Genomic DNA, 13,160 nt, shown 5'->3' on the forward strand with positions numbered 1-13,160 from the left:
ATTAACAATTCTGTTCTTTTGTTTTCTTCTTCTAGTGCTTGGCAACATGTTGACTGCATGGGTATTGATCGTCAGAATATACCCGACGAGTACTTGTGTGAATTATGTCAACCTCGTGATGTGGATAAAGTGCGCGCACGTTCTCTGCAGCTTTTGAAACGTAAAGAACAACAACAGCAGCTTATGTTGACGGCTCAAGCACAAGCTGTCGCCTCCGCTGGTACCATGGGAGCAGCTGGTTCTGCAAGTGGTGGCAGTGGTGTAGGTGGCGTAGCAAATCTTCTGCCCAACGATGTCTTAGGATCTCAACAACGTTTGGCGGGAAACACAGCGACTGGCTTTAATCCTACCGGCAATACGGCAACTGATAATGCCGCCCTGCAATTATTTACAGCTGGCAGCACAAATCTGAAGAAAGGAGCCAAAATGTTGAAAAAAGTCAAGGATGGTGTTGCTGGTAAAAGATCAAAGAAAGCCGAAAAGTTGGCCGCTGCTGCTGCCGCCGGTTTGACACCCACCGGTAAACCTGCGCGCAAAGAAACCAAAAAGAATACGAAACGAAAAAAGGCAGGTGCCCACGATGGTAGTGGTAGTACCGTTGGCATGACAGCGGCTGAAAAGCATGCTGCCAACTTAAGACAATGGATCGAAAACTATGAACTGGCGGTTACTAATCACTATTCGCCAGAGCTGAGAGCCCGTCTACACGCCATTACCAAACAGCCGTCTCTATTGCAAAGTATTCTAAATACAGAAAATCCCATACTAAAAGAGTTCAGCAATGGCAGCTTGGAGAATCGTGCCACAACTGTACCGCATGCCGGTGGCAAAATACTCATTAGTAACTTGGACATAACACCCAATTCTCCCATCTGTGAACTGAGGGGTAAATATATGCTTACCACCCAATACAAAACGCAAAACACATCAATGAATATGAATAGCCCGCCACCGAATAACTATCATTTGGCTAGCTACAAGGCTCACAAAACTCCCGGACCCTTTATATTCTTCTATCAGTTGCCAGGCACTGAAGTGACTTCCACGCAGCACTTAGTGCCGCAGACGACAACAACAACGACGTTAAACGCAGATGGAACTTATACTACCACCACAACCACGTTACCAGCTCAACAAAGCCCGCCGTCAACTTTCCTCAAAGGTCCCGAAATTTGTGTTGACACCCGAACATATGGTAATGAAGCAAGATTTGTACGAAGGTCGTGCCGTCCAAATGCCGAGATACAACATCTATTCGAAAAGGGTACCATCCATTTATTTATAGTGGCTTTGACAGACATCCGAGCCAGTACCGAAATAACCATACGTCACGAACCACACGATCTGTTGGCTGTTGATAATAAGAAATCATCCACAATGATCATACAGCCCACTAGTACGCCATGTGCTTGTGGTTTAACGAAAGATTGTATATTTGGGCCACCTTTGCCACAGCTACCACCGGCGGCCAAATCAAATGCCGGCCGTAAATCTCTGGCTCATGGTGGCGCAGGATCGGCAAATACCGGCAATTTAACGGCGAAGCAGCGCAAAGCAAATCAACAGAATTTGAATCGTAATCGATCGATCTCATCCAGTGCCAGTGGTGACAGCAATATGGGCACCACAGCGACGACAACGACAAACACTGTAGCCATGGGCTTAAATAGTCCCAACAATGTAAACAAGACAGCAGCGACAAGTAAAATGATCAATTGTAATACTTTAATGCCTCTAACAGCGTCCTGTAATAGTAACTTGAGTAATGCTTCATCCACATCCTCAACTTTAACTAGTATAATGCATGATTCTGGTGTATGTACGTCATCATCATCGCCATCAGTATCGATACCATCACCAACCCAACATATGCATTCGCCCATACAGCAACAGCAGCAACTGCAAGTTCAGCAACATCCACAGCAGTTGTTGCATAACACACAGATGAAATCGACGACAGTTCAATTATTACCACAACAACAGCAACAGCAGTTGATGCAATCATTGCCTACACCATTAATGGTTACGACTCCTCCTGACATGCAGCAGCAACATCATACACACCTCCACCAGCAGCAGCAACAACATCAGCAGACGCCATTAGTATTACAACAACCTGCCATGATTATACAACAGCAGCCTCTAAGTGTAATAGCTCAAACAACGACTTCCCTTAATATTAGTCCTGATGCTCTTACCGCAACTGAGCCAACACCGCAAGCGGCCCTTTGCCAGCCAGCACAACCGGCGACAGCGCAACCTGTTCCACAGCCTCAAACACAACCGCATCATATACAACAACCATTATTGTTGCAAGAACAACATCAAGTTCAAATGCAAGTGCCAACATCTCAACAAACCACTACTATGGTGGCGGCAGCATCTGCTGGTCTATTGGAGACAGTATCGCCAGAAGCTACAATAGCTGCCGTTGCGTTACAGTCTCTAAATGCTTCACATTCACCGAATGTAGCAGTAGCAGCTCCATCCCCAGTTCTCTGTACAAATGTTGAACCAACGCAACTGCAGCATCAACAATATGTGATAGTACCAGCGGCGGATACAATAGCAGAACCACAACAAAATCTACAGCAAAATCAAAGTAGTGAAAATTTGATGCCAAATACATCAGCTGGATCTACGACTTTAACTTCATCTCCGCAACAACAACAGCCACAACACCACCAAACAAAATCTCCACAGAAAAACAATCATTCCCAACACAATAATACACACCCAGGCCGTAAAACTCCTGGTAAACAAGGTCGTACAACTAGTGTATCTGAAGATAATGAACATCATAATGAAGATAATTCCGTAACATCCACACCAACCTCTGCTTCCACACCTAAAGAAAAACCGAAGTTATCCCGAGAAGATCGTAAAATGGAGGCCATTTTAAGAGCAATAGAAAAAATGGAACGCAATCAACAAAGAAAACAAGAGCAGAAACAAACCAAGCGTCAAAATGCCAGTAGCAGTCACAATACAACTCCTACATCACCAAATAAATCTTTTGACTCGGTAGAAAACTCGGGAGGAACAAAACGTACCAACAGTCATACTGGTACCGGAGGAAGATCGAAGAAAAAGCGTAAGGCAGGAAAGGGTGGACAAGGTGGCGCCCATAACAACCAGCGAAAACGAAGGCAAAGTCGCAAAGATAGTCAAGAATCGGTTGATGAGAGCAGTGCGCATGATCACGAGGCGGTTACATCCGAATCAGATGGCTGTACGGCCATGCACTCGCCTCCCATACAAACAATGGCCTCACAAAGACAGCAGCCACAGTTCTCATCTCTACCTACGACTTCAAGTGCCGCTGCCAGTAGTATTGTCACCTCGACAAGACCGCCGCCTCCTAATGAGGCAATAGCAAATAACGTAGATCAGGCTGCTGGACTTCTTATGGCATTTGCAAATCCTACAATTTCATCGTCTTTGAATTCATCTTCCGCCGACATACCAACAACTGTAGAGCAAAATGTCCCACAATCGCCCATACGTTCCACACAGTACGGGATATCTTCAACGGAAGCAACTGCTTCATCACCTCCCACACCACCATCTCATGTAAGCAGTGCTTGTTTATTAATAGAAGCGGCCGTGGGACCTTTAGAAACGAATTTAGATGGCAATCATGCAGAAATGCATAATTCAGAATTCAAGTATCCCCTGCAGGCGAAAACTAAAAAGCATTTGATGAACAATTGGTTGCATCAGGCGGAAGAAAATATACCGGATAATAATGACACTCTAACGGAGCCAACACCACAACTAACACAATCTCCCATCACTTCGGTGTCATGCAGTGGCTTACCCAGCGTTTCAGCATCCGGTTTGGACTCATTACTTCAAGCTGCCATGAGTGATCTAAAGCAATCGCAAGACGAAACAGAACAGCCGCAAAATTTGAGTATTGCCGCACAGAAAGTTGAGGAATTTATACAACAAACGGAGGCATCTGCCGGAAGTGCGCCAACGCCGCCACCAGTCAAACATTCCTATGAATATGATCAGCAGAGACAATATGCAAATATGCCTATACCGGCGGTAGATTTAACACTAAAAACACCTTTAACAATAGGACCAATGCCGAATCCTCCAACATGCGAAGTCTCTACAACCAATCGTAATTTTCATTTACCATTACAAGTCAGTACATGCAGCAATAATTCCTCCGTTAAAAAACGGTGGCTGCGACAAGCAATCAGTGAGGAAACTCATGAGGAGTTTCAAAATGCATTCTCTATGACTCCATCACCCACTATTTCCGTAGTCAATAATAACTTTGTGCAAAACCAACCACAACAACAACAACCCCAACAGCCAACCACTGCTAGCACTTCAGCTAGCACAGTAACGAACGGCTTTACAACGCCATTGAAAAAGAGGCGTTTGTTACTAACAGGCAAAGATGAAACAGAAGAAAATCTTTCACAAAGTTGTGGGGATTTAAGTGCGAATGCTACTCCATCTCCTCCACCTGCGCCAGTACTAGTACCAGCACAGCAACAGCAGCTTCCCAATCAAATGCAATATTCTCCATTAAAAGAAGCTCAGCACGTTTTGAAAGAATTTGAACACAAAGATGTAACACAAGATCTTCCCTCTCACGATACACACGAAGATGTTGATGTAGATGTAGAAAAATGTGAGATAAATGAAGCACAAATTCAGCAGACACCACATGAACATCCTCTCCAAAATGAGACACAATATCCAAAAACAGAAATGGACCAAGAACAAGATGTTGATGTTACAACTTCACCTCCCCAGGAGGATGGACCTATTTTAGAAGAACAAATCAAAATGGAAACTGTTATTAAACATGAGGATGATCTAATGCTGCAAACACAGGTAAAAGAAGAGTCTACAATAGCAACTGTTCAACAGACCAGCCCTGTTGAGTTTAACGATCAAGAAGATGATGTAGACATTTTAAGATCTCCCAGTCCGGGTAGAGAAATGATTAAAGCTGAGGATAATTTGGTTAAAATTGAACCAGAAGATACTAGCGGAACTGATGATGTTAAAATCGATGTTGAACGCGAAGAAAGTATGGCAGCCGATGATGATGTTGTTACACAACACAATGAAAGAAAGGAAATTTTAACAACTCAAGTATTTAAAGAAGAGGAACGAGTAAATACGCCGACGCCATTAACAACGGAAAGTGTGGAAGTCAAACAAGAAGTTAAAATAGAAATTACTAAAGAGGAGGAGTCGGTTGCACTAGAAGAAGACCTACCAAATACGAACCAAGATATAGAAATTGCTGAAACTAAAGCAGATATTCCAGCACATTTAGAAATGAAAACTGAGCAGGAATCTCAGGCACAAGTCGAAGAGCCAAAACCAAAGAGACTCAAATTAGAGAGAATGGAAGCTGAAGAACAAAAGCCAGTTATTGTTAAAAAAGAGCCAACAAAACCTGAAACTCTCGCTAGTGAGGAAGTGAATGTAAAACAAGAAATGAAGGCAAAAACTGAAAAACACATAAAAGTGGGACAGAAGCAGGAGCTAGTAGTACCTCATTCCACCACATCCAACAAAGAAATCGAAAAAGTCGAAAAGGTCTTAAAATTAGAAACGACTAAAATGGAAAGGCAGGTATTGGTGGGTGGTGATGACACTGCTGAAGTCACGTCATCATCCTCGTCCACATTACTGGCTGTTCGAAGTGTTGCTGCGGATACCACCTTTGCAGACGTTGACGCTTCTACACCACCACCTCCTACAACGACTGTTGTAGGTGGCACAGCGGCACCCATACAACGTCACAAATCATTAAGCGATGATGATATACAAGCACGTTTACATAATTTCCACAAAGAAAATATACTCATTCTACAGTCTCGCAATAAGAAAACAAAATCATCTTCCTCCTCTGCAGCGCCAAACTCGAATAGCAATTCAACTTCTAACAATTGCCTAACTACTAGCAATGAGCATCACAAAAATAGAACAACATCTTCGTCCTCTTCGTCGTCTAATAATCAGCAACACCACAATCATCATCACCACCATCATCATCAAGAGGGAAAAGAAAAGTCCGATAAATCTAGTTCAAAACATCACAAATCTTCATCGACTACATCGAGTGGTTCTTCGAAAAAACAAAAATTGCACAAACGTGAAAGAACAACTAGTTCTAGCAGTTCAAATAGTCATAAAAACTCTTCCTCCTCCTCCACGCCACAAATATCATCTTCCTCCTCATCGTCTTTGTTAAGCAAAAATGCTGTTATAAACTCTACCCTTAACTCAACTGGTTCTTCAAAGAAATTAAAATCTCTCAAGAAGTCCTCTTCAGGATCTTCTACATCATCCAGTACTTCATCTAGTTCTTATGCTTCTTCAAATACAGCTTTACAAAACTGTTATCCAACATCATCTTCTACAACTGCAACTACTGGTGCGGATAAGGAGAAACATCAGAGACAAAGAACAACTTCTTCTTCGTCATCAACTAATAATAGCAATGTTGGTAGTAGCAGTAATGCACATGCCGCTCCCACAACGACGCCATATCCCTCCAGTAAAAAGCGTCAACTTAATTTTGAGTTGGAACTAACGAAGGACATGCATTTACTTAACAGTAACATTTCAGCTAGTAGCAAACACAAGAGAGAAGCGTCTAAGTTATCAGCTGATGAACAAGGTCATGTAGTAGCCAAAAAGTCGAGAAAAGATACGGCGTCGGCACAAAAGGATGAACTTAAAAATGGCACCAACAAGCAACTGGTTAAAAATGAAAAACAAACAGATAAAAAGTTTTTAGCTACAACTGCTGCAAGTAATGCCCAAAAAACAACTGCGGCAACTGTTACTACAAGTGGACAAGTTGTGAATACAACGGCGATAGCCCCTGCAATAGCAACCACACCTTCGCCTTTAGAAGAGACGCCTAAACATATACCCACAATTGTATCTCAACCACCACAGCCCCTAATTCCAGTCCTAAGGGAACATCCAACTTTACCACATTTTAATAATGTTGTTATTGCAACAAATAGTACATTAACCAGCCATCAACAACCACCGCTACCACCAGCACAACCTCAACCGCCTGTACTACCACAAAACATTCCAAACCATGTGAATAGTCCCAGTTATATACCTACGGTCCAAAGCAATCAGCATAATCAGCAACAGCAGCACCCACCTTTACCACCAACACCTCCATCTGCTGGAGGTATATCCTCTCCGTTATCTACTACACCTAGTGTTAATGCAACAAATCATTTGCCTTTCTACAATACCATTTATGGCAAGCTCTTGGACAATTCTACACCGCCTTCTAGTCTACCAACACCTGTGACGCCCACGAATAGTTTGGTGGCGCCTGGAACAACTCCACCTCCCATAACAACAAATACAAGTGCTCCAACTGCAGGAGGAGTTTTATCAGAGTATTTAGACACAAAATTAAAAAGCTACAGCACATTGGGAGGTTATGTATCACACACCGCCTTGTTTGGTTTAAATAATGCCGCTAATATCAAAGATTCTCTGCCAAGTGCAGCTGTAGTGAGCTCAACAACCATTACAAATGCATCAGTTGCTGCCTCAGCAAATGCAGTATCCCTAAAAGAGACGTCCACAGAAATGCCTGCCCCGCTACCTCCTCCACCAGTAAGCGGTGGTAGCATAACTTTAACACCGTCTTGCTCTAGTTCTGGTAACAGTGCGGCTACAAGTACGCCTTTGAAAATACACACAAAAACTGCTAGCCATGATCCGCGTTTAAATCCTCAGCTAACAGCACCGGAACCACCACCACAACCTAAGCGCAAACTGTCCATTAATGAATATCGTAAACGTATGCAACAATCATCATCAAATGATTCGAATAGCGGTGGTAGTAGTTTAACAACAACGCCAACCACTCCTCCTACACCTTTGGAGACGACTTTGTTGTCATCGTCGTCCACGCTCATAGCGCCCACCGCAGTGTCCCTAACTAACAAATGTACTTTAAACTCTCCCGATCGCTTAACGCAATCAGTAGACTCACAGATACAAAAGGAAATAATGTCCTCCAACACAGCGGTAACTTCGTCATCGTCATTAGATTCTCTTAACAGTAGTAACAGTTCAACTAGCAGTAATAGTTTAAACGATACTCTTTTGAAATCTTCCTCCTTCGTTGAAGAGGATTCTACAAAAGGTATGTAAATAGAAAACATAATGCCAAATAGGTATAGAAATAACTTACAATTTTATATATTTGTAGGACAATTCAATGCCGCCCCCACTCTACTTGAAAAACAACAAGAGAGTCTTTGTGCCCGTTTGAAATCATTAAAGGAAAAACAAAGTTTGGGTACCGCGTTTAGCGTAGGCAGTGGCAATCGTTCACGCTTTTCGTCGTTTAGTGAATGTGTTGCTAGCGGTGATTTTGGTTTGAGAAAAGGTAAGTGTTATCATTAATTTTAAAGATTGTTTTTTGTTATTATCTTCAGTAGTGAAAAAAATAGAGTGGAAAATGTATTTTTATTTCAAATAAAAATTGTGTTTTTGTTTAACTCCATAATATAACTATCATGGTTTAACTCTTAAAATGATTTCGCATATATGTACGTTTCTTTTAACCCGTGTTAACGAACCCTCCGAAAAGGGCTTTGAGCTTAGTTTTATACCAGCCTTGATGTCTTAAATATACACAATTTACTTATAAACACTAACATTGCTATGAAATTTAGCACAGACAAATATAAATCTATCCAGCACATTTTATCGGGATCGGTCCGTATTTCCTCCCATCCCTCGTGTAAAGTCTCTTTCAGAAAATTAGTTTCTCGTCAGTAAATTGCTAACATTTTCAAAATGTTTAAGCTTATGTTTAGTTTAGCAGGAGTGTGTACAAAGTACACTTCCACTAGGAGACGCATTCTTCCAATTTAGTTATAGTTCGCTTCTAGTTCAGTTCTAGTTCAGTTCTAGTTCAGTTCTAGTTCAGTTCTAGTTCAGTTCTAGTTCAGTTCTAGTTCAGTTCTAGTTCAGTTCTAGTTCAGTTCTAGTTCAGTTCTAGTTCAGTTCTAGTTCAGTTCTAGTTCAGTTCTAGTTCAGTTCAAGTTCAGTTCTAGTTCAGTTCTAGTTCAGTTCTAGTTCAATACTAGTTCAGTTCTAGTTCAGTTCTAATTCAGTTCTAATTCAGTTCTAGTTCAGTTCTAGTTAAGTTCAGTTCTAGTTTAGTTCACTTCTAGTTCAGTTCTAGTTCAGTTCTAGTTCAGTTCTAGTTCTGTTCTAGTTCAGTTCTAGTTCAGTTCTAGTTCAGTTCTAGTTCAGTTCTAGTTCAGTTCTAGTTCAGTTCTAGTTCAGTTCTAGTTCAGTTCTAGTTCAGTTCTAGTTCTAGTTCAGTTCAGTTCTATTTCAGAGTTAATTAATGAAATCCCAGATATATGGGAGTAATGTCTTCCTCAACATTATGTAACGAAATGTAAACCAAAACCTTTTTCATTTGTTTTCAGATGACGATGACATGGATATTGTACGCAATCGCAATCTAAGTATATCGAGCAGTATTGGAGGCGGTGATTTGCTAGACAATTGTCTAGAGGAAATTTCCTCAACATCGACATCAATGTCCTCCTCCCGAGAACCAAGTCCAGAGCGTTGTTATACCACTACGACTACTCATCATAAAATTCTAACAGCATCGGCGACCACAACAATGACAAATGCTAATGTAACAAGTCACAGCAACAATGGACAAAATGCCAGACATCATCAGCAACAGCATCATCAAACGCATACGGCGACGCATCATTACCAACAACAGCAACAACATATAAATTGTGATAAAAATGAAATGCCAGGTCTGGAACGTAAAAAAAGTGTTGACATAGCTTAAGCTTAAGAAGTGGATACAAGCAAATGAAGTTTTGCGTTTGTTTTCCACTTTTTTTTGTGTACGTTGCTAATGTTACACAGTTTCTTAAGGATCAATTATGTAAGAAGAGAAAAAAAGGTTACAGGGAATTGTTTTTCTTAAAGAATAAAGGAATTATAGTAGAAAAAAAAAGAAAATTCCTTTAAAAAAAATCTAATAGAATCGAATATGAATCTTAGTGAGAAAGTCACAAAGGACTTCTTTTTTTATATGTAAAAAAAAACTTGTATAGTTAAACACCCACACTCACACATACGTACAACGTGCAGACATTAAGTTTTTAAAAACAAAAAGAAATGTACATTATTTATAATGTATAAGGGCAAGAAAAAACATTATTTTTTTATTATTATTTGTTTATCTGTAAAAAGTTTTATATAAATTTACATTTAAATTACTTACACAACAAAAAAAGAAAAACAAAACTTATAATTTTATGCGTAAATTTAAAGAGAAAGATAAAAGGAAGAAGAAAGAATATTGTAATTACTATTTTTTAAAATAGTTGTTAAACTAGTTTTATAAACTATTTATATAAAAAAACACACATTTACTTTACTTTTTTTTATATTTGTTGTAAACAACCCTTTTTCCCCTACACACACACACACACACTCATTAATAATTTTCACTTTTTATTTAAATTACAACAATATAACTGATTGGCTTTATATTTAAAAGTAAAGAATTTTTTTAAAGCATATTTTAGGGCAACAATTATTTAATATTAACTAAGCCTTAACATATGCTATAAATGTGTTTGTTTGCATTAATAACATCATGATGATATGTTTAAAGATTTCGTAGGGAAAAAAAGTTTTTATTTTAAACATTTTTTAACTTTTTGTAAGATTCTTTCAAATGTTTAAAGTCAGTCAGTTTTAACTCATTTTATTTTAATTTTCATTTATTTTTTTTTTAAATTTCATTTTATGTTTTTTTTTAGATTTTATTGGAAAAAAATGTGTAAATTAATTTTTTTATGAAAAATAGTTTCTAACTTTTTAAGAATTATTATTTTAACTCTTCAATTTTTTTCCTTTGCTTTTTTTTAATTTTTTTTTTATAAATTTTAATTTCATTTTAAGTTATTGTTAGTTTTTTTTACAATTCTTCTTTTTTTTTAATCTAAAGCCTAAAGCTTACAATTTTCTAATATTTTACTTATAATTTTAATATTATATATATAGAGAAAAAAACTTTACTTATTATTTTATGAATTAAAAAAAATACATACTTTTTAATAACAATAATATATATATAAATAATAATAAAATATACATATATGTATAAAAAACCAAAATGAATTTATAATTTAAATGTGTATTATAAAAAAAAGAAAAGAAAACAAAAAGAAACCCAAAACTCCACTCTGTACATTATATACAAAAATAACTTTAATATTAATTTTATATTTATAAATAAAAATCTAAAAAAATATACATTTATATATTTTTAAAATATATACATATATAAAAAAAAAACAAGAAAAAAAACTTAAATTTTTAAACTTAACAAAAGCAATAAAAATTAATAAAACCACAATTTAAAAGAAAAAAAAAAGAAAAAAATACTTTCTAATAGTTTTACTCAAAACCCAGCCACCACTACAACAACAAACCAAACTAAAACTAAACTTTTAAACTACATCCTTCCCCCCCCCCTACTAACATTTGTAAATTTACTACTCTTTTTTTAAGTTTTACTATTTTTCTACATTTTTTTTTGTATATAAAACTTAAAAATTAAGACATAATTTATTACCCCTGCCCCCCCCCCACACTTCAATACAAAATGTATATATTTAAAAAAAAGAATAATAAATATAAACTTAAATTAAAAAAAAACTCTTTTTTTCTTACTCCCCTTTCCCTAACACATACATGATTTGTAAATAAACATAATAATAGAAATAAATATTTTTAAATAACTTAAAAATAGTACAAAACAAAAACTATTTAATAAAAAAACAAAAACAAACTAAAAATCTATATAAGTCTACAACAATAAATATGATAAACAGAAAACAACAACAATTTTTTTTTAATACTTGCTGCTCTTTATACATAAAATTTGGCTCTAATTTTAAAATAAAACTTAAAAAAAAAACACAAAAAAATCAACCAATATTAAGCATAAGTTAAAATTAAACAGAAAATAAACAAATATTATATACAAACAAAAACAAAAAACATATACATACATATTTAGCTTATAAGAGTGTTTTTATTATATTAATAAGTAAACAAAAAACAAAAAAAAAAAAAAAACAAAAAAAAACTTAAACTACTTTACTAAATATATATTTTTAAATTATTTTTTTTTATTATTTACCCTCTAACACCACCACCCCCTTTTCTCTACCTTCTCTTTTAACTCTTTTTTTAAAACTACCAAACACACTCTCCTCAACACATTTTTATAAACATAAACCTACAACTTTTAGTTCAAAACCAAGTTTTAAACAATTTTTTTTATTATTATAACAAAAAAAAAAAACGACATCCTTATTATATTTAAAAATATACTTTTAAAAGTAATTTAAAACAACCTAATAATAATTATAACAAAACACCGTTGTATAAATTAATCTTAATCTATTATTATTATTATATATTAATCATTAAAAATATATACATAATTAGTTGATAATGATTGAAAAAAGTGAGAAAAAAACCCAAACAGAAAACATGTATTTCAATTATGTTTTTATTTTTTAAAATTAAGCTCCTAAAGAAAGGAAGGTTAAGAGAAAAACAACAACTTGTTTGAAAATAAAGAAAAGAAAAAAAAAGAAATAAACAAAAAAAATATTATAATGAATGAAGAAAATAATTTTGAAAAAAAAAATGTGTTTTATTTATTAAAATAAAGGAGGGGGCTGGTGTTTAGAAAACTTTAATTACAATTCATTAACTAAACAATGGAATCCAACATTTCTTTTCTACATTACAATTCGAAACGAAATTTTCACTATTTGGCAACTTTGGTAGTCTGCATTTTGATTTGAATTTACGTTAATTAGAGCGGGTTTTTGAGATAAAAATAATCTGCATTCTTTGTTTAAACCTAGTTTAATATGGGTTTTGTGTTTTTAGGGCGAGTTTTTCTGATAAAGATAATCTTCATTCTTTGGTTAAACCTGGTTTAATATATGTTTCATGTTTTTCAGTTTTCAGTAAAGTTACTTATTATCTTAGTTTAACTGAGTGTTATTGGCCAATTAAACTTAAGTTATAATTGAGAAAACACAATTAGCAAA

The 13,160-nt window shown here is 36.3% G+C and overlaps 1 protein-coding gene across 5 annotated transcripts in view; it reads left to right on the plus strand.

The window, feature by feature from the left end:
* LOC111677106 (serine-rich adhesin for platelets) overlaps nucleotides 1-10,349 on the plus strand; it is a 31,463-nt gene extending 21,114 nt beyond the window's left edge. For all 5 annotated transcript variants that reach the window (XM_046951375.1, XM_046951376.1, XM_046951378.1 and 2 more), the window contains 3 exons: nucleotides 36-8,173; nucleotides 8,240-8,419; nucleotides 9,477-10,349. In XM_046951375.1, the coding sequence (XP_046807331.1) occupies nucleotides 36-8,173; nucleotides 8,240-8,419; nucleotides 9,477-9,859 (8,701 nt within the window). In that variant the 3' untranslated portion in view covers nucleotides 9,860-10,349. The remainder of the gene's footprint in view (nucleotides 1-35; nucleotides 8,174-8,239; nucleotides 8,420-9,476) is intronic.
* The last annotated feature ends 2,811 nt before the right edge of the window (nucleotides 10,350-13,160 follow it).

This window comes from Lucilia cuprina, chromosome 5 (genome assembly GCF_022045245.1).
Source record: "Lucilia cuprina isolate Lc7/37 chromosome 5, ASM2204524v1, whole genome shotgun sequence".
Lineage (NCBI taxonomy): Eukaryota > Metazoa > Arthropoda > Insecta > Diptera > Calliphoridae > Lucilia > Lucilia cuprina.